General features: G+C 38.7%; 1 protein-coding gene across 1 annotated transcript in view; it reads right to left on the bottom strand.

Annotated features, from left to right (window-relative positions):
- The window catches only part of PKNOX1 (PBX/knotted 1 homeobox 1), a 40,907-nt gene that overhangs the window by 6,131 nt on the left and 12,702 nt on the right, over positions 1-22,074 (bottom strand). Inside the window, exons 3-11 of the mRNA XM_036378663.1 lie at positions 19,822-19,923; positions 17,632-17,759; positions 16,298-16,469; positions 8,237-8,407; positions 6,752-6,851; positions 5,831-5,928; positions 3,637-3,765; positions 2,560-2,636; positions 844-1,016 (exon numbers count right to left, since the gene is read on the bottom strand). Of these exons, the coding sequence (XP_036234556.1) occupies positions 844-1,016; positions 2,560-2,636; positions 3,637-3,765; positions 5,831-5,928; positions 6,752-6,851; positions 8,237-8,407; positions 16,298-16,469; positions 17,632-17,759; positions 19,822-19,872 (1,099 nt within the window). The 5' untranslated portion in view covers positions 19,873-19,923. The remainder of the gene's footprint in view (positions 1-843; positions 1,017-2,559; positions 2,637-3,636; positions 3,766-5,830; positions 5,929-6,751; positions 6,852-8,236; positions 8,408-16,297; positions 16,470-17,631; positions 17,760-19,821; positions 19,924-22,074) is intronic.

Here is a 22,074-nt window from a genome sequence, read left to right as displayed (position 1 = left end):
CTGTGATTGGTCTCATGTGGTTGTTTCTAACTAATGGCCAATCATAGTCCAACTGTCCAGATTGTCTCAGTCAGTCACAAGCTTTTGTTATCATTCTTTTTGTATTCTTAGCTAGCCTTCTGATGAAATCCTTTCTTCTATTCTTTTAGTATAGTTTTAATATATTATATATCATAAAATAATAAATCAAGCCTTCTGAAACATAAAGTCAACATTCTCATCTCTTCCCTCATCCTGAAACCCCTGTAAACACCACCACAGAGGCTGAAGGAAAATTTGTTACAACTGGAAAGAATAAAGCACCAAGCAGCAGGACAGAAAGGATGATCCTGGCATTAAAGCAGTTATTTATCTTTCTTAAATTAAATCTTTTTGTTTGATCTGACACTGAGGAAGTTACTTCAGTCAAAGTCTGTGGAGGTTCTGTGATATTTTTCTGCCTCTCATTGTTCAGCTGGAAGAACGTGAGGCAGATATGGAACTGCAGCTGCTCAGCCATGAAGCTGCAGCCCAGTGTTGCTCATCTAACTGGACACTCCTGACGTGCACACAGAGAGAACTCAGCTGTACATCTCAGTTTTACATCTTTTATTCTGTCATTTCATAACTTCTGAAACAAAAGCAAGTTTCTCAACATGAATTCCAATACAATACCCTTGCTTAAACCACAGAAAAGTGTTAAAGAGAGGAAAAAGTGACATATTTCTGTTATGCTTTCCCAGATTAAAACCACATTAATACTGAAACATCCAGAAGTTTCCCTCCCAGCACAGGCATCAAACCCTCCCTTTCCCTGTCAGAGAGGAATAACTTTCTGCTCCATGTTCAGGCAGCTCTCCTCACCATCTGACATCGTGAGCTCGTTCGATTGCTGCTGAGCAACTCCTGAGGCAATGGAGTCAGGCCAGAACCTCTGCACTGGTCGGTTCTGAGCTGTTTTCTTCTTTGTTTTTGGAGTTTCAGAACAACTGGAATCCAGCATTGGCTGAAGAATTCGCCTTCTAGCATTGATAAACCTAAATACAATCAAGGGCAAGGTGAACTTAGGACCAGTTGGCTGTAAATTCTGTGTCTCTCTCTCACATTCACAAAGTATGCAGCAGGAAAAAAAAAAATAGGAATATGAAATCTTCTATCAGCTGGGCTTCACATTCTTTTTAAAGTGTAGAACCACTCCTAGAACATTAGCATCCTTCAATTTTGCCAAACTAGCTAAGAAAGCACTTCTATCATTTTGCAGCTAACAGCATTTTTCCCCCACCTCAGAAGGAAAAATTCTCCAGACAGCACAACAGATGTATGTACCCTTCAGGATCTTATTAAAAACTAAGCACCAGAAAACCTGCTGACAGCCCAGCTCAGAAAGCTGATACTCCTCTCATTAGGGTTCACCTAAAGTCTAGCCCCTGCCTAACCTGCTTTGTTTGGTCTGGTTTCATTTACTCCCTTAAGCTTCTGCATCACTTATTTCACAGGCTCCCTGCCTTTCCAAGGGCTGGCTCCTGATCCAGGAGATGACAGCAAACACATCTGTCAGATCTGTCCTGGTTCCTTTTAGTTCTCTAATTTTCACTTCCTTACTTTAGCATGCTCATTGCTGCCCTTCCCCTTTCTGCTAGTGAACAAGAAAATACTGAAACTGAATCAACTTCAGCATGGTAAGCTATGGCAGGGAGTTGTGACTGAAGACATCATCTTCAAAAAAATACAAAATGATACATCTAGGTCCCAAGTTTACCTGCAATGGGAGGAAATCAGGTGCAGCTGGCAGGTTCCTAAGTTGTAACAGAATGCTCTGCAAAGACAGCAGTCAGATCCCAGCACAGAGCTCCATGGCCACATGTCACACAGGCACAGCCACCCTGTTCCACTTTTGGAACCAGTATTCTGTCACTATCTTGGCTATTTCCCCCCTGGACCCCTCCACAGCCTCACAGCCAGTGTCATCTTTGAAATCTGAGGCAGATCCCAGCAGGACTTTGCTGCAGCAATTTTAGGAACTGATGCCACAAGGAGAACAGGACATGTGTCAGCACCTTCCCTCCTCTCTTCTCCAGGGCAGGTGTCTTATCTTACACCTCCAGGAAAGATAAGACATGACAAAACCTGCTGAACCATGAACTGGTGGAGCTGAGGAACTGCCTCTCCATTCAGACATCACTGCTCAGGAGAGCACCCTTTGATCCAAGAACAGAATCTGTTAACAGTAACTTCCTAAACACCTGCAGCCACCAGGCCACTAAATGCCTTTAGACTTCACTTGCAGAAGAGAGATGAGAGTACTTCCATCTCTCTCAGCACTGGAACAGAACACAATTCCTAGTGCTGCAATGTTTTCTGGAGTCCTTATATAATTTAAATGGCATGAGTATTATTATATCTTATAAAAATAACATGCTTGTGTGCCAGTGCATAGCTCTTGTATTTCTATACATGTTTTGTAACATATGTAGAATGTTTAAGTTCAACTCCAGATGTCCAAGTTATCCTCCTCACTATTTCTGAGCTGTAAGCACGTGGAGACAAGGACAGATATTAAATTAAGGGCTTTGCTCTTACCAGTTGTTAACCTGGAGTAGTGTCAGATTTGTTTGTGCTGCAATCTGCTTCTTCTCATCCTCTGTTGGATATGGATGCTACAGAGGCCAGAAAAGCAAACAAAAAAAGCATAAGCTTGTTTTCCATCTCCTCATCAAAAATAAGAACTCCTTTATTATATCTGATTAAAAAGGGTGGATTAAGGCCACCTGACTCATTAAAACACAAACCTTAGAAAACCTCACAAACTTTTATAGACGAAAATAATTCAACAAAGAGTGCTTTACTACACAAAAACTGATTTTATCCTTGAGAGTGTCTGTGGCACATGAAGCTACTGCTGTGTAATTCAGAAGAAAAAGCTTCTCATGGCTGACAGTTTTTATTAAAGAGCGTGATCCCTGGGCAGCACAGCATGTGAGCAGCTCTGATTAGTTCTGCTGGCCAGGGCAGTGTCATATGAGAGAAGTGAGGAGCACTCAGTTAAATAAAGGAGCACTGGAGTTAAATAAAGCTGCTCTAAGCAGATGAGGACAGGGCACGTAACACAAGAAGTGCACACGCAGCTTCCCTGGATCAGTTCTCTGCTCCAAACCAGTTGTAAAAGGCAAAGTATCAATCAGCTCAGCATTGAAATAGCTTGGGAGCCATTTATCCTCTCAAAGTATTCATGCAAAGGGAGGACAACTGAAAGCACAAGCAGATAGTGACATGCTTGGTACACATCAGAAGGACTGGAAAGGAGATAAAGACAGAAAATGTGAAATACCCCTAAAACACTGCAAAATACAGGTGCAATTACTTTTCCTTGTGCCATGAACCAGGGTGTAGAGAGCATTAAGTTCTCAACACAGTGAAATGAAGAAAGGCCTTGTAAAAGCACTTATTGAGACCATGCAGTACAAATGTAACATATTTATTAAAACATTACTAAAAGTCAACCAGCATTAGACTGTGGAACTACTCCAAATGACTCCAGGGAAAGCTGAACTGAGATTCCATAACTGACAACAGAATAAATTCAACTTGTTTATGAAGAAAAATTGTAAGAGACCACATGAAAGAGCTACATAAAAACTGCCCATGCTCAGTCCTTACCCCTATGTGCTGAAAAAGCCAAGATCTCATCACATTTGTAGCGTGCTTGGGAAGAACTCCTCTCTTATTTTTTGATGAGCCATCATCTTGATGCAAGATGCCTAGATCTTGGTTTAACTGCAACTGGAGCTGCACATTTAATTTTAGGAGAAATAAAACAGTTAACATAGTAATGGCAGTTTTGTATCAATAAATGAAAACTCATTTATAGAAGGAATGAAAAGAAATTAGGCTTGAATATCTTGCATATACTCACTGTGTGCAAACATAAACAACTATGGAAGCTGTAAAATATTACAGATTTAACACTTAAATGAAGGATAAAGTAAAATTAATTATTATGCTGCAGTTGTAAAAAAAATATGCTAAAGGTCCTGCTAAATAAATGCATTAAATTCTCAAAGAGCATTAAAATCCATACAGCAGAACCTATAATTCACTTTACAACATTCATACTTCTTCCTAAATATTCATATTTTTTATCTTTGTTTTTCATTTCCTATGGATTCATCAAATCATTTGCACATTGGTAACCTGAACATTTGGGAATACATTCTTAAATGCTTATGCAAAAATAGAAAGAAAACAGCATAATTTATGTGCTGTCATATAAGATTCTATTTCAGACAATTGTAACCAAAATAATTCTAAATCAGGTTTTCCAGACAAATTGGAGCAATTTCTTAAGCCAATCAATATGTAGGAAATTAGTTTTAAACAAGGTTTAGGCTATCAAATTACTACAAATATATATCTGGAGCACATTTTAATTTCCAAAGTAATGTCTAACATTCTAAATAACCTGCTTGCATATGGAGGCTTTATAATGAACTTTCAATAGCTTTTCTACAGTGCTTTTCCCTACCTCCACAGCATTCTGAAACACTGAAAAAGAAGACACTGAAGAAGGATTTTCACTTAGTGACCTTTGCATAGGTGGGTTTGGAGACTCCAACTAACATCAAGAGTAGCCACAGATGTATCCAGGAGGTCAAGTCCTTTTTTATTTATAGGCTAAGGCATTATTTTTTCCCTCAGTATTTTATTTTTTTTTCATTAAAGGTAAAAAACCCTCAATTTTTCCAAATCCCTCCAGTCCAGGAGAGTAATTTTACACATTTCTTTCTGAGAGGTGTGTGAGGACAGAGCTGTCTGTGTTCTAGGGAGGGGACATGGCTGAGTACAGATATTCTCCTGCCAAGTCAAAGAACACTCTGTGCACACTTTTTTTGGTTGGAAGGCCAGAAAAGGGGGGAAAAGAAGCCAGTGAGTCAGTGATTACCAACAGATTTTATGCTGGGGAGATGGGAGCTCCTCATTCACATTTCTAATTAAATCCAGATTCCAGGAAGATTTGGTTTACCACTTCCAGAGAAAGCCAGCAAGGTTTTCTATACCAGATGATGGTCTAGTTTTCATGTTTCTTTTTCTTTAGTTGTTTCTTTGAACTTCAGACCCAACTCTTAAGAGCCTCCCACAAAAGAGTGCTGGCCCTTATATTTTAGGGTATAAGGGGACAAAATTAGGAGCTCCCAGAGTCTCAATTAAATATTTTGAAGGTTAAACTCTGAAATACAGTTTCACAGTTCTATTGGTTGCCATTGTAATAAAAAGTCAAATTTCTCAAACTAGCAGTGTGGCACCTTAACGCAATACATGAAATCTATCCAGCCATAAACAGAGTTCAATGATTAGAAAAGTTCTAACCATTGAAAAAGTATTCATTTAATTCAGAGGGCTTTTTGGTTTGCATTGGTGTGGGGTTTGTCTGTCTTTGTTTTGTTTGTTTGTTTTGAATGTTGATTGTTTGGTTTTGTTTGGTTGTTTTGTTTGTTTTGGTTTGGGTTTTCTTTGTTGTTGTTGATTGGGTTTAGAGGTGGGGTTTTTTTAATTTTAGTTTCTTGTTTGTTTGTTTGTTTGTTTTTAATTTCATGTACCTATAACTCTTCTGGCATCAGCAAAGGAACACAATTAAAATGTAGGAACTCTGATGAGCTGCTGTGGCAAGGAGGACCTCATGACATATCCTACAACCTGTACCTCCCACAGCAGTGGCTGCACCAATTTACAATTCATTACTCTGTGTGTACACAGAGCTCCTTCTGCCAGTGTGTCCAATTTAAATCAAAACTCCTAAACCTCCTGAGATGTATTTCCAGCCAGATCACCATTGTGTGGAGCTTATGGAACAAACCTGGGAGTTCTGGATCCGAATAGTCCCAGGTGACAGTGCCTGTGTCACCACTTGTCCTTGTGGAGTGACCACAGTGACTGGCTGATACACTGTCCCCCCTTGAAGCAAAACACAAACACAGATTATGGGGAAGAAAAACCCCTTCAGGTATTATTTTCTTTAAACATATCACCACTGCACATCATACAAGACTTTTAATAATATATCAATTACTCTTTTCTAGTCAGCAGGCAAGATGTGCTCTTTGCACACTAAAATTTTCATCCATTCACAAAAAAGCTGTACAAAATTTGATTCTATTTCCCTGTATTTTAGGCATTCTAAATCTACTTTCAAAGGAAAATGCCATGATTATCAGGCTATAAAACAGTTCTTCATGTTGTTTTAACTGAGCTAAGGGTCCCAACACCAAAATCACACCTCAGTGTAGCCAATTCTTAGGACAGCTGAGTTTTAAAATCTTGCTGAGAGGCAAGACTAAACACTTCATCTCAAATGTAATTTCCATATAACAAGGACATCAAGGATTTTACAGACTTGTAGGTGTGGTTCCAAACTCCAAGGAGCATGAGGCAACCAACAAGTGCAATGGTTTAGGTAATGCATGCTTTTATCAAATAGAATTCTTCTTTTTAAAGGCAAAAAAAAAAGTCAAACACCACATCCTGTGAAAATTTAACAAATGTAGTGTTGCACATTAAGATGTCTTAATATTATATACATAACTGCCCCTCCCATGGACATGCTTGGAAAATATATAAATTAAACAAACATTCAGAAACCAGTAAAGCACTTGACTGTACTACAACAACTTTTCAGGTATTAAAACACACTTTTTCAAGAATTTGTGTAGTTTTTGCAACAACCATAAAGGAAACCAAGATGAAGAGCAAGGTGCCAGTTGTTTTTAGTGTGTCATACCTGCTACTGTTGCCATAGTTACATTTCCCTGCTGCAATGCTGATGCTGGCACCACGATCCCTTGGGGACTGAGTGTGCCTGCAATGGCACTTGGAATTTGCTAGAAAAATAAAACAATTAGTTGCTTACATTTTTTAAATTTTTATTTTCATGTAAGGAGATCAAGCATGCTTGTGTATTTTTGTAATTTGTTTTAAGTATTTTTGGCTCTAAAATATGTTTGGAGTTTAATCACAGGATTACCTTCAAAGAGAAAAATACTTCATTAGGGGTTCATCATTACCTGCATTAACTTCCTCATTATCACCAACCATTACCTTTGAAAACCCACATGAAAGCAACTGCTAGAAAAGATGTGAAACAATTTTGAGAAATTTTAGTTTTAGGTATGTAAAGAATAAGAAACAGTTTCCAAAGGCAAGAGGGAAAAGGGACAAATGAAATGATCCTTGATGCTCTTATTACAAGCATCAAAGCTTTAGAATTTTAGTTATTATCTCAATTCCTTCCATTTGAACATAATGTATTAAATATTCAATATGTTTTATTCTGCTCAAGGTAGCTCTTACTCAACCTTGGACATGCAAACTCTTACACATTTCCTTAGTATGTATGAATAATCTCTTTTGATAGCAAATGCAAAACGGGTCCCTCTTGTCTCTACAGAAAACTGTAAGAGATATACAGAAAAAAACTTTTAAAGCTTTTTTTGCCTGATTTAAAACCTCCTTTCCACACTTCCAGACATCAAAACCTATAAAAGGAGTACAGAAAGTGAAGTTTAAAAGTCATTGGGGCTTTTTTTAATACAGAGCATCAGATACATGAGTAATTCAGTAAAGGGTATTGGGGTGGCAGGGCTCACTCTGCAGCATCTGACAGCAAAAACATCAAGCATAACTATTAGTTGTGATCCATTTGATACAAAAAATGAAATATTGCAACTTTAATCCATCAGATATTGTCTTTTTATTCCAGAATACAGGTTGTGTATAAAATGCATCAGACATCTCAATGTTTTAATGAAGGAGGCAGACTAAGGAGGCCTTAACAAGCAAAAGTTTTCTTCTTTGTTTATTCTGTTTCCTAACCTCCCTCCAACCAAATAGCACATCCAGGCTATTCTGAATATCTCCACTTGCTGAACTGAGAGAAAATCATAAAAGGAAGACAGACAAGAGAAAACTGACTCTGTGCTCTGGCACATTTCAACAAATTTGTCCATAGGGCAGTAGCACAAAAAAACCACCCACCCTCCAAAAAAAACCCACCCCAAAAACAAAACAAAACAAATAAAAAACCAACAAAAAACCAAGACAAAGCAAAAAATAAACAAACAAAAACTCTTTCTACTCGTAATAACTGATTTGAGAGAATAGAGGAAATTGCAGAAACTCTGTTTGCAAATTGATAGCTAAAGAAGCATGGCTGTAACTTCCTAAGGAAATCTAAGCAAAAATCCACTGAACAGCATTGGAAACACACCTGAGATTGCACAGGTGAATAAGGACTTCCAGGCTCTCCACTTAATAGAGTTTCACTATTCATTTTTGTCTTCAGGCAGGCAATGTAACGACTACAGAAATCCTTGCAGAGTTCATTGACCTTTTCCAGCTCCAGCAGATGGATACGCAGAACTTGGATTGCTTTTACCATCTGGGGAGAGAATTGCAAAAAAAAATCAGAAAGAAAACAATTGTTCCTTAAAAAAAAAATTAATGTGAGATTTAAGCAAACACTGCTTCCCAGTAACAAAGATCACCCAATTAAAGCAGAGGTTCTAATTGCTAAATCCTGGAATGTGAAAGAACACAAGGAAACTGCCACACAGGGGAAAGAGAACAGGACAACAAAGTGAACTTTGTCATGTGTGACACTTCAGGAAGACAGAGCAGCTGAGGTGTCACAGGGCACAGGATGAGCCTGGATGTCCATGTGGTCTTTAACCCCCTGCTACACCTCTGGGGCACAGACCACACAAGAGTGGAAGTGATGGAAAGCAATCCCATCCACAGAAATGGTTTGGAAGGCAGGGCTGGGACAGGCTTGGCCAGCAGCAGTTCTCTCTGGAGCTCTATAAATCAGAAACACCAGGTTCAGTTCCACCCTGACACAAGGAAACCAGAAGGGTTGGAGATACAGTGAGAAAGAAGACACTCCTGTGATTAAGCATAAATTTGTTCCACAGATTGCTAGGGAGGATGAAAGCTTTTCTTTTTCAATAAAATTAGAATAAAGAGGTCCCAAATTTAGCTTAAAGTAATCAAACAGTTCTTCAGTGCTACAGCTTTTAAGTTCCTCTGTGATTGTATGTCAAAGATGAACAACTCTCAGGTAAAATCTTGTAAGCACTTTCAGGTGAGGAGACTGATTCTGAAATACAAAACATTAAATACAAGGCACTAAACCAAATAAAAAAAATAATCCATGTTTAAGCTAAAATCCAAGTGCAGGAGATATGCATGTGAGGAGAATATTTGTCATGCTCACTGTGAGAAAAGCACTGTAAGCCTGGATAACCAATGGCATTACATACTGCACAAAAATAGCTTAGGTGATTGTAAGGGTCATGGCAGAAGATCAGAAGCTAAAACCAAATCCAGATGGTCTAACAGCAGCAGGAAATCCAGGACATTCAAATATGTACACAACACACCAGCAAAGTAATTATCTTTTATACAACATGCCACCCCCAACATTTCTGTGCTGTGCTGGATCTCTGAGAGAAATATCCTCCAGTTCCATGAAAATGAACAGTTGCAATTTTAAAGCATAGTGCAGAGCTTGACTTTACAATTATTTGGAAAAATCTGCCCACTATGAGGGGTTATTTACCTGGGCAGAGCACTGATCCAGTGAACAGAAATTAGACCCTCCAAACTATTATCTATCTATTAAATCTATTATAAATCTATCTATTACTTCCAACTCCAGAAGCCAACTGGGAGCTGAAGATGCCTTTGCTCAAGGTACCCAAAGGAGATCAAGGCAGGAAAACTTTTGAGTGTGCTCCCATCTCCATCATGACATTTTAGCTTTCATTGAGACAGATATTTTCCCTGTTTTTTCAACAAAAGGTGCTAGGACACTCACTCAGTGTAGACAACTGTGTGTTAAAATAAAGAAGATGAAAAAAAAAATTAAGAAATTAGGTGATTAAAAAAAAATTCTTTTCAGGGATAAAAAGAAAAAAACCATATTTCAAAAAACAGCTGCAGAAACACCTGAGCTGTAGATTTGAGGGAATTGATCCAAATTAATATCTGGTAACTCTTGTGACCTATGACACTGAAAGCCTTTGAAACACTGAGTGCAGTGACCCAGCACTTAGACACAAACCAGTGATTTTCTAACCCAGCCCAGGTTGCTTTTTAAACTGTGCTTAAGCACCTTTAAACACAACAAAGTTAAAGCATGCAAATGTAACTAAATTTTAACACAAAACAAAGGTCATCTGTTTCAAGAAATTCTGTTTCAGAGACAAAAAAGCTTAAAATAGAAAATTCTTCATGTGTGATCAGCAAACTGCACATCATATTAGTGAGTGTTTTAAACATTCAGCTAAAACTGAGGTAACAAAATGTGTTTTTGGACACAAAATATTTGACCATAATAGAGTTTAGTTTATTTTTGCTCAGTCAAGAGAGTTGTGTTTTTTAAAACATTCGCCACATTTGTACTGTTTATTTATCAGCATGTGCTTAGAGGAAAAATGAAAGCCCTTTCTTCAGCCTAGACTTAGTTTAAAATTGATGGTTGATACTTGAGGTGAAAATTGAATTAAAGTCAGAATTACCCACAAACCCAGAGTCAGTAACACTAGCCAGGCTTCTGCAGGGCCCCTCTCCATCACACTGCTCCTGCAGGAAGCTGTGCTGCTGTGTTAGGAGGAAAACAAAACTTTGTAAATGTGCCATGCCTGTCACCAGGACTTATGAATTCATTTATAGCTATATTAATTGTGCCCATATGGCTCCTGCTCTCTTGCAGCACAGGTGGACCAAACTTAATGTCAGCAGAAGTTCACTTTTCCATTAAAACTAAAAAAATCAAGAACTCCTGATAAAATAACTCAAGTTGGACAAAGGAAATACAAAAAGGTGTTTTCAGACAGGTCACAGCAGTAATATTTCATTCAGTGCTACTGCATAGAATGTGCCACAGAAAAATGACATTTTATAACTGATTCAGTCTTTTCAGCTGTAGCAATAAAACTGGAGTATCACTTCAGAGAAATGCACAAAGATGAAGTAACCATGAGATTTGTGTATATTCACACAATCCTAGAATGGTTTGGGTTAGGAGAGACCTTAAAAATTATCCTGTTCCAACCCCTGCCATGAGCAGGGACACATTCCACTATTGCTGAAATTGCTGTAAATAAAGACAGTGGTAAACTAGTAGAGAAAGAAAACTTATTGAATAAACTTCCAGTTCCTGCTATCCAGAGCCTATTTATATATAAATATGTCTCCAAATTTAAGAAATTGATGCTATCTTCAGCCTGAATATGTTCTAGGTTGTGCCTGTGTCCTGCCTGCAGTGCCTCAAGCCTGTGGTGCAAAGGCACAGAAAGCACAAACTGCCTCAGTCATGATCCCCAGCTCACCTGTGCTGATGTAAAACCCAGAGCCACATTCCTCATGGATTTCAGAGCACATCAACTGCACATGTGGGCAACACACATGAAAGAATCTCCATGTACTGACACATAATCTCACTCAAATGACTCTTCATTTGCAAAAAAACCCAATTGAAATAGATACATTCACAGCTTACCTACCTCCCTGACCCAAATCCTCCTGCAGCAATTCAGATTTTCAGTGGAAGAACACAAACTCTGGGAGAAAAGCTATTTTGTTTTCATTCATTTTGATTTGATAACCTCACTCCTCTGAGTCCTCAGCTATGAGACATAGCTAGAAAAGGTGTAACTAGAGGTTTATGGGACAGTTCTGCACATTAAAACAGCAAAAACACTTTTCAGAAAGGCTTGGTCAGTCAATATTCAAATGACACCAGCTGGCTTCACCTCTACAACTCAGGTTTCAGACACAACTGAGAATTCAAGAGAATTGAGAAGAGGGTACTGAACCAAAAATCCTTACCCCAAACGAAACAAAAAACTCGGGGGTCTTCAAAAAAGGCAGTGTCCTGTTCAAATACAAAAGGGAGAGTAGATTTAACAGCCCTTGTTTTGGACTGTGTCTAGACTTGACAAAGCCATAAGTAACCTGCTCTGACTTCACAGCTGACCCTACTTTGTGCAGGAGGTTGGAAACCTGAGCTTTTAGGGCAGCCCAAACCATCCTATGGTCCTGTGAATGTGGAGAAATTAAAAAATCCACCCATGTGTGGAAGAGTTTACTCTGAACAGAGAGGCAGGAACCACCCTAAGGCAACGTGGTGTTTCTGCAGTGTCTGGGTTAGCAGTGAGCAACAAAAAAATGTTAAGCAATGAATGTCTTCAAACATACAATAATCTGAGAAAGGTCTAAAAAAACTCTCTGCAAGCAGCCATGCTGAACAACTTCTTAGGCATGGAGGAGTCTGTGGATGTCCTATGCACAAAAGGAGACTGATGGAGAACACAGAGCAGTTGGTTCATTCCAGGATCTGTTTGATCTGTAAAAATGAGGCAGGGACAGCAAAGGGTAAGGGGAAAAGGTGATACTCCAAGTTATGTGGATAAGCTGAGCACACTTCCAGAAAGCAGCAACAGAGACCACCAAAATCTGGTTTTTGACAGCAAACACACATCTTCTGACACTGATGCTTGGTAAGAGGACTAAGGGGATGCAAATAACATTGCAAGAAGATATGGAGGAAGTTGAAGCTCTAGGAAAGCACATTTCCAGTCTAGTAAGAGCACAAGTACAACCTTCAGCTTCCAATTCCTTCCCACAGGATTTGAAAACAGGAGATCTGCAGGACAGAATCACAGGGTTATCCCAGAGCATGTGGCCCTGGATTGCACCCAGACCTGGGAAAGACCCTGCAGAAGTAAAAAAGGCCTGGCAACAATTCTCCTAAAAAGGCCTGGTAACAATTCTCCTGGATTGACTATGATCCTTTGCCCTGCTGATTCAAGATCACCAGCTGATGTTGTTGGAGAGCTTAACTGGGAAGAACAGAATCCCCAGAACAGAATCCCTCCAGCTGCATAGTAACAAGGGTTTGAAACCTGGTTTACAGGCAATTTAGCAATTTATCCTTAAAATCGAGTTTAGGTGGATGCTACCTACATTTCCCAATGCTGAAATCCTTTTTAATACTAAACCAGGAAGCCACCAATTAATTTAGAATGGGAATTATAATACCAAAGTAACAAGATAATCTAGACCATAGCTTAGTAAGAGCTACTCAAATTGGAACAAGCATCCACTGCTCTTAATGAACTTCCTTTCTGGTCAAACTGATCTAATGCCTGTGCCACCAGATTAACATTCTGTGGTCCTCTGGATGAACTCCAAACTCCTCTTGTGGAGTATTCAAGGCACTTCAAGTGAGTGCACAATGTGGAACATTGCCAGGACTGTAAGTGACCCTACAATCACTATCTGTGACCCTTCCTAATTTCTGTTATCTATTTAATTAGCCTACAGGCAGCATGGAACATTATATTCTGGAGAATTCATGAAGAATTATATTCTGCTGCTTTGGAGCTGTCACAGTTGAAGCTCTGTCACAGAAACTGCAATCTGGCTGAGTTCTACATGCCACACCTCAAAGGGGTAAAAAGAAATAAAAAATGAAACAGCTGACCAATTTCCTTACTGTAACAGGCCTGTGACTCTCAGATAGGACTTGAATTTGACACTTTAGCGTTGTGATGCTCAGTTCATCTCAGTTTAGCTCTGGCCCCGAGTTGATCCTACTGAGCAAACATTTACACCTTATTTGTTTGACTCTGCTCCACCCTTCTAGCCCAGTCTAATTATCAGCCTTAACAGCTTCTCCTTTCAGATGAATGGTTGAATTAACATTGGAGTTAAAAGGGGAAGGACAGCATGAGCAGAAGATGGAACAAAGTTGCACAACATTGTTTCTTGCTACTAAACAGAGATCTTTTAATCTCTATTAAAAATATATATGTGACAGGAGGCAGAAAAACTGCCTTCCCTGTGGCAAGCACCAATATTTCAAGCTGAAAAGAGACTGAAAGCCATGCTAGCCAGTTCACAACTTAAGAGAAACTTGTGCTCACTGCCCCACACCAAATGAGGAGCCTGTCAGAATGTCAGCTGTTCAGAGCTCCCAGCCTCCAGGACAGGCAGAGGACAAGCTGCACTCAGGTTTCATTGGTATCCAGTAACAGAAAGTCACAGCTCACAATACGACCACAGGACAGGAGTTCAATGCCAAGGATTTCTGATTTTGCAATGTGGTTCCAGTTTAAGCCACTACTGACCTCAGCAGCCATGGAATCCAGGACATAAACAATTCCTCACCCACTTCAAGCAAAACCAGCCAGGTTTGTGCAGCCCATCAGCAAAGGAGAACACCACATAATCCAAGAGACTTTGTCACTAGAGCCACAAACTGAAACCATAAACAGGTCAGTGACAGGAAGGACTTTTTGAACACACCAGACCCAGCTACAACCAATGCAAGCTGGATCTGAGAGTGTTTGTATATGACCAAAAGCACAGGGAACAGGCCAAGGCAAGCAGGATCTTGGGGAAACCAATCTTTGGAGGCTCACAGAAGCCACAGAATTGGAATTGGCTGAGGTTGAAAGGGACCAACAGCTGAGGTTGGAAGGGACTCTGGAGATGGTTTAATCCAACCCCCCTGCTCAAAGCAAGGTCAGGTAGGGCAGGTTCCTCAGGTCATGTCCAGCTGAGTTTGAATATCTCCAAGGATGGAGACTCCACAACTCTCTGGGACTTCTTCTTGCCCCACAGATGGGCAGAAGGAATCTGAGGCAGGATTTCAGGGTCTTGGAGCAGACAGGATCTATGGGGCACAGGGGATCTACAGGGCAGGATCTATGGGGCAGAAGGAATCTATGAGGCAGGATTTCAGCATCTATGGGGCACAGGGGATCTATAGGGCAGGATCTCTGGGGCAGAAGGAATCTATGAGGCAGGATTTCAGGATCTATGGGGCACAGGGGATATATAGGGCAGGATCTATGGGGCAGAAGGAATCTATGAGGCAGGATTTCAGGATCTATGGGGCACAGGGGATCTACAGGGCAGGATCTATGGGGCAGAAGGAATCTATGAGGCAGGATTTCAGCATCTATGGGGCACAGGGGATCTATAGGGCAGGATTCAATCACCCTCACAGTAAAAAAGGTTTAATGGAACCTCCTGTGTTTCATATCCATTCCTGATTAAGTTCATGCCCATTTCCTCTTGCCCTGATGAGTCAGTCTGTCTTTTTCCCCCATGAGGACTTGGCATTTCCCTTTGCTGAATTCCATGAGGTTCCCATTTTTCTGCTTCTCCAAAAGCAATGAAGTACCTCTGAATGGTGGCAGAGCCATGTGTGCATCAGCCCCTCCTCCCAGTTTTGCAACACCTGCAGCCCTGCTGAGGGCTCAGCCTGCCCCATCACCCCAGTCAGAAATGGAAATGTTAAACAGTTCTGGTTCCACAATCAGTCCCTGGAGAACAGCACTTATGGGAGCCCTCAACTGGATTTCCTGCTGCTGACCAGAACCCAGGGGTTCACCCATTTTTCAGTCCACCTCACTGCTCATTTATCTTGTCCCTGTCTTGTCAGTGTGTCAATGAGAACGTTGCAAGACACCTCAAAAGTCAAGATAAACCACAAGCACTGTTCTTTCCTCATCCACCGAGCCACAGCTACTGCATTCCAGCTATTAGACCTCAAATGTGCTTCTGAAATTAGAGAAATATGGGTTAGAGAAATATGGGAAAACAGTAATTTTGTGTTGGATTCAGAGAGTTACAAATGAAGAAAATAACCTGAGGCTTAACAAGTCAGCAGACCTGCTTCATGCAGAACAGAACAAACTCTCATTTTTGAGTAAAATATTGAAGGCAGGTGTATTCAAAATAGGGAAATCACAGCTTCATCACAGGAATGACTTTCAGAAAGCTTAAAGGAGTTAATGACATGAAAGAAAAAATTCTATATGGTAAAGACTTTCTAAGATAATCTTATAATAGCTCTTCCCTCACATTAACTAGGTGAAGCATGATTTAAATAAAATTGGAAAAAAATTACATCAATTACATGTTTTTGATAAATATGTTAAACACCCAACACTCTAAAATTATTGGCAGAGTCAGTCTGGCTATGGAAAGGATTTTTTTCTGTTTGTCTCCAATACACTCATGTCAGCTGAGAATAGGAAACAACTGTGAAGAGCCCAAAGTAAATTTACAGATAAAAGGGAAAAGGGGGTCAGAAGGAATTTTAAAAAATATTTTTAATCATTAGCATAAAGAAGAATCTCTCACAGCAGAAAAATGAGAGGAGAAACTACAAGGACCAGTTGAGATCAGAAATTAGGAAGAGGCTGCAAATATGATGGTTATTTCAGAAATGAAAGAAACAGCCAATACTTACCAAATTATCAGTTTCTGGATCTTCACAGAAAAAGGGTTTTCCTTCTTTCTCCTGCTTCCTCACAAAGTTTTCAATATCTACATCAAAACTGGCAGAAGTTGTGCCTTCTGAGCCTTGTGTAGATTGTTCACATTTTTCAAATAATAGTGCTAACAAGGGAAATAGTGGGTGCCTAGAAATAAAAACAGTTTAAATACATGAATAAGTATTTTCACTTATGTGAAAATTAAGACAGCTAGCTCAGAAAAGCTCACAGTCACTCATGTGAATGTGACAAGTTCTGGAACAGATTGCATATAACAGCATTGGCTAGAGCAAAATAAGATAAACATTTATTTTCATTTTGATTTACCCCACTCCAGAGGCAAATACAGCAGTAAAATATGTATATATTTAATTAAAAGAACAATCACAAGCAAAAAAGCTCTGACTGTTTAATTCACTGTAATTGAGTGGCACTGAGACAGATTAATACAGTGCACTAGAAATGAGATTTAGGATTTACAAAGAGGATAAATGTAGATTTAAATGAAGCCTGATAAAATTAATTTATTCTTCAATGTGGGCCATACTTACACATCATGAAATAACTAAACAAAAAATTGAGAAGAATATTCAGGCTGTGCTCAGAGGCCTCCTGTGAAATCATGCTCTAAGGAGAAGATTTTGTTAGTAAAAGTCTGTAAATGAATGGATACATCTTTCTGCTGAGGCTGAGGTTTTTTTGGTGTTTTGTTTGGCTTTTTCCTGTTTTGGTGGTTGTTTTTTGTTTTTTTTTTTAACCTGAAAACCAGTAATACTTCTGTCTTTACAAAGTAGTTAAAGTGAATGAACACTCAACCCCTTGAAAACAGAGCATAGTGGTTAGCACAGCACTTTTCACTGAAAAATCTCAAATTAGTGTGCTCATATATATCAATATTTAATCCATTTTGAGGTAATTACTGGGGAATAGATTATTATCCCTAAAGAAACAGAGGAGTAAAGATTGACCTAATTACAATAAAAGTAAAAACCCGTATTAAAGATAAAAACAACAATATGACAAATAGTGACCACAGTTTAAAGGGTAAAGCAGCTTTCTAAATTTGGCAACCACTCTTAGAATACCCTTTAAAATGGCTGAAATTGAAAAATCCCACAGGCTCAGGAGGTTTTTCCTTGGCTGATGACTTCCAGTGAAGCCTATTTGGTCTCACTCTTTCCCTACAAATGATGGAGACAGCCAAGAAATCACGTGATTTTATGCTACTTATTATTTATTTATTAAAAACCCCCAAATCCTCTACCCTATCCTTCACCCTTCAAAAGACAGAACAGGAGTCCATCACTACCTGTAAATGGCCTGCTTGTCTGCATCCATTGGAGTCTGAGATTCTACAGGGGCAGGACTCACCCCTTCGGCATCAGTTTCAGAGCAGTTGGGATCTTGTTCAGTTTTTAACTCTGTTACCACTTGCATCTGTAGAAAAAAAAAAAAAAAGAAGTAAATTCATAGCCCTGACGTAAAATAAGGGTGCTGTGTTCTTAGGAAAGAGCAATGCAAAGGGCTCCTAGATTGCCAGAAGGTTGGTGTGACTTGGCAGTGACACAAGAAGTTGTAGCAGCAACAAAACCCCTCTTTTAATCCCTGACACTTTTTGATGGATAAAGGTCATTTCCAAGTTTTAGCATTTGGCTTTAAAATGGGAATGATAGATATTAGTAAATTGCTGAAGCATTTTGTCTCTGAAGTAGCTGTTTTTGGAATAGCCTAGAGTACTTTGCTCCAAAAAGTTCATGGGAATGTGTGCATAAAAATCCTTTAGGATGAAATCAATGTAAAGAAAAGTTTATGCTCTTAAGAGTTCTTTTTTTATTTTTTACTGTGCATTGTATAAGGGTACTGAAGAAAAGGATCTTCTAGGTTTTTTGTCCATTAAAATGCACATTTGAAATATTCTGTGTCCCTACAGTCCTTCAATTATAGGAGCATAACCTCCCATGCCCCTTAGCACTCCATTTTACATATTGCAAGAACCAAGGATTTTAGTGCTCTCAAACTACAGGAGAACAGCAGTAACTCCTCCTACACACCCATTTTACCCACATTTATACCATGGAAAAGCACCACAGAGCCACAGCTTCACCTGAGCACCTTCTAAATTGAATTAGGAGGCTGGGCACACCTTTGGGGTGCTTTGAAGATGTTCCAAGTGTTTTTTTCCATCACCTCCAGCTAAATATCTTTTGGACTAAAAGGTCTTCCAGGAACCTGAACTGTGAAAGTCACAGTTTCCACCCCATAGCCCAAACTCTTTGGTTTTCTCCCATTTGAGCATCTGCACAAAGACATGAAAACACTGAATTTTTTCTCTTAATTCTCTTTTATCTCAGGTAGAGGACAGGCACTGTTCTAGGGACCTCCAGGCAGCCAGAACTGACAGCTCCAGAAACTATTAGAGAACCTGACATTAACAGAAATTAATTTATTTCCACATAAATGCAGCAGAAAAAAAATTACAGTATTTTTAACTATCTGGGAGAACCAAAAGGTTTGTTATTTAATACCTACTGGGGCCAAGCCATCTCCTAGAAAAATTAGAAACTGAGAAAATTCAGCATCTCCCACCCAACAGAGCAGCCTGCCTTGCAGAGAGCTCCCTCAGCAAGCAGAGATGATTTTCAAACCAGAATGCTTAAAAAAAAAAAAAAAAGTAACTAATGGACTAATTTCTTGGCTAATGACAGGAAGGAGGAGCAAATTAGAAGGGGATGACTCAGACAAGTGATTATAAATGTTGGCCATAAATCTGCAGAGTTTGAAGGGAGGGAGTGTGCCCAGTGAGGGTTCTATTGCCCTAGGAGGAGGAAACAGCTCACTTAAAACTGCAAGTTTTTTTCTGTGGGCCATTTCCAAACTAGAAAAACAGCAGGCACCTGAATTGCCTGTCTACCTTGGACACTGAGAACTTGAAATACACAACAAATAGGAAGAAAAAGCTCTCTCCCAATCTGTTCTTTAGAAAAAACCATATTTTACTTTCACTGCCACAGGATGGTATTTGCTGGGGGAATAAAGTCAAATATGTAAAGTAGGTGAAAGGAGAGAGAGAAATTAGAATTGCAATAAAAGAAACAAACAATAAAACTAAAAATCAAAAACCTGACTGCATTGAGATGAACATTTTATAGGAGATGTGGAAAGTTGCTGTTTTTTTTCTGACAGTTCTCCATTGTTGCCATCTGCTGACAGAAGTATTTGCAGTTATAGCTTAGGGCTGACACAGAGTAACAGAAAAATGGGTCTTCAGAGTAGAGGCCACCCCATGAATTGCCTCCAGTTAACAGCATTTTAATTTATCAATTTAAAGTGTAAAACTACACAGCCCATCATACAAAAAAGAAACATTACCAGATATGCATGACTATGTTTCATTATTCCAGCTTAAACAATGCCAAAGCAGGCACTAAGGACAAAGTCACTATTTTTTTCCCCTCTTCCTAAGTGTATTTAGTTCCTAGAGAAATGAAAACACACCTACCTGTTGTCCATCTTGATAGTTGTCTATACTTAATGTCTGTGTTGCCATCATGGTTATTAAGACATTAATTGTGTCAAATCATCCTAAGTGTGAACAAATAGTCTTTAAAGAAAAACAAACAGTCAGTTAAAAAAGTGGCCACTTAGAATCCAGTTCTAAAGGGTGAAGAAAAAATAAAGGTAGAAATTCAGATTGATGCACACCTCTCAGAGAGTTTATTGACAACAATGGCCACATGCAAATTCAAACAACAAATAAATTCAGTTTGGAAATGTAACAGGTTTTATAAGCAAAAAGTTCATTGTCTCTTTATATTTTAAAGTAAAACTACTAGTAAGAGGCTGAGGTTTTTTTATACTCACAAGCTCAAGTGAACTTTAGCATTAATTTCTGCACTACTTAACTGACATTCTAAGGTCATACATGAAATCTAGAAATGGGCAGGTTTGTGTTTCTGTGTTTTGAAAAGGCTCCCAACCCACTGAGCATCACTGTAACTGAAATAATAACAGTTTAAAATGATGAACCAAATGCAAAATGTTAAGGAATACCCTGTTCACTTTTGGGTGTGAATCCCAGATTCTAAAGCAGGGCTGAAACCACTTTCAGAGACGAAGCCTCAAATCACTTCTGACATCAGGAATTTGCCATCCAAGTCATTTAAGCTTCAACAAAGAATGGAACAATATCAAACCATTTTTAAACAATTGGGCCCACGTGATTATGAAGTTTCAAAAAGGACCTAGGAATTCAGAACTCTCAATTTCAGAGACATTTGATACTTTGGGAAATATTAATTACAGTAGGATTTAAACACAAGTAAAAGCATCATGTTAATCTCTCTAGGCATTAGCTGGAGTTTGGTACCCAGATGAGTTAAACATTTTTAAATTAAGAGATACCATAATTAAAAAAAAATAAATTAGGAAAGCACCACCACCAGATAGAGTGTAGCCAACAAATTATTACTTCACATTTCATTTTCTTGTCAGGTCTGCAGCCATTACAACTGAAATCACGTAACTCATTAAGCTATTACCAGTAACTATTAACACAGAAGTCAATTTTCCTTGACACATAGGAGTTCTAATGTTTAGCTACTATTAAAAAAATCCATATTAAAAAAGAAGTCAGTGCTGATGTCTTGAAAAACATTATATCCAGGTAATAATTCAGGCTTTCTGCTCTCTTTCACTTATGTCAGTATTGAAGAACTAAGTTTTAAAATTTTCAGCATTTTAAGATCTGAAACAGAATTTTTTTTTTTCAATGTGTTCAATCACTATAAATTTTTCAACTATTTTAAGTCCTTCCCTTATTGCATACTACTACTGCACATGACCATTTTTAAGAGCAATTTTTACATTTCTGGATATTTTCCCCTGCAGATTATAACAGTCTCAAGTGAGTGTTTCATTTTGCAAACACAGGACAAATTTCAAGGTTCCCTTCTTTGACAACAGTTTCAGGCACAGAGACAAACCAAACTCCTCAGGAGAAACCTCAAGCCTTACTTTGCATCAAATTCACTCAGTGTAATTCCTAAGTATGAGTGCAATTTTTAAAATCTTTTTTTAAACATCTTCAAAGACCAGAGAAGTTCACCAAGATGATGTAAGCTTGGTTTCCTCTAAAAACTAGGTTATATCTGTTTTTACAGAACATCAGTATTCTTTCTTTGAAACTCCAAAAACATTACTGATTTCCCCACCAAAATGAAAAATAAAAAAGGAACAACCTAAGTGCACTCACTGATAGAAGTACTTCAGATTTTAAATTTTTTTTAGTTACAAATCATTTAGTGTTAAAAGCTAAATCAGCATTTGCCACAATAAGTGAGACACCTCTCAAAATCCTTTAAGGGAACACATTCTGAAGCATCAGCCCTGTAAGCATTTGTCTGATGTTTAAACATTTATTTTCTTTCATAAATGGCAGCTGACAGCCAATGCAAGTGCCTGTCTGTATTGACAGAGTGAACAGACACATAGAAAATGCTGCTTTTCTTCCTTCTCAAAAGACATACATTTAATTTATGACTGTGACATCCAAAGCATGGACCAGACTACCCTCAAAATAAAAGCAGAACAGTTGAAACGATCAACAAAGAAAGAGCAAACACTATTTAATGATTATTTTAAAGCTAAGAAAAGCACAGAAAACACTGCTAAAGAAATTGTTTAACTGTGGGAGAAAGATGAAATTCTTAGGCAAAAATGAGAAAATAAAAGTACAAGTTGTTGAAAAGGAAGA

This window comes from Molothrus ater, chromosome 2, assembly GCF_012460135.2.
Source record: "Molothrus ater isolate BHLD 08-10-18 breed brown headed cowbird chromosome 2, BPBGC_Mater_1.1, whole genome shotgun sequence".
NCBI classification, from domain to species: Eukaryota; Metazoa; Chordata; class Aves; order Passeriformes; family Icteridae; genus Molothrus; species Molothrus ater.
The sequence above is the reverse complement of the archived record's forward strand: the minus strand, read 5'-3'. Positions and strand labels throughout refer to the sequence as shown.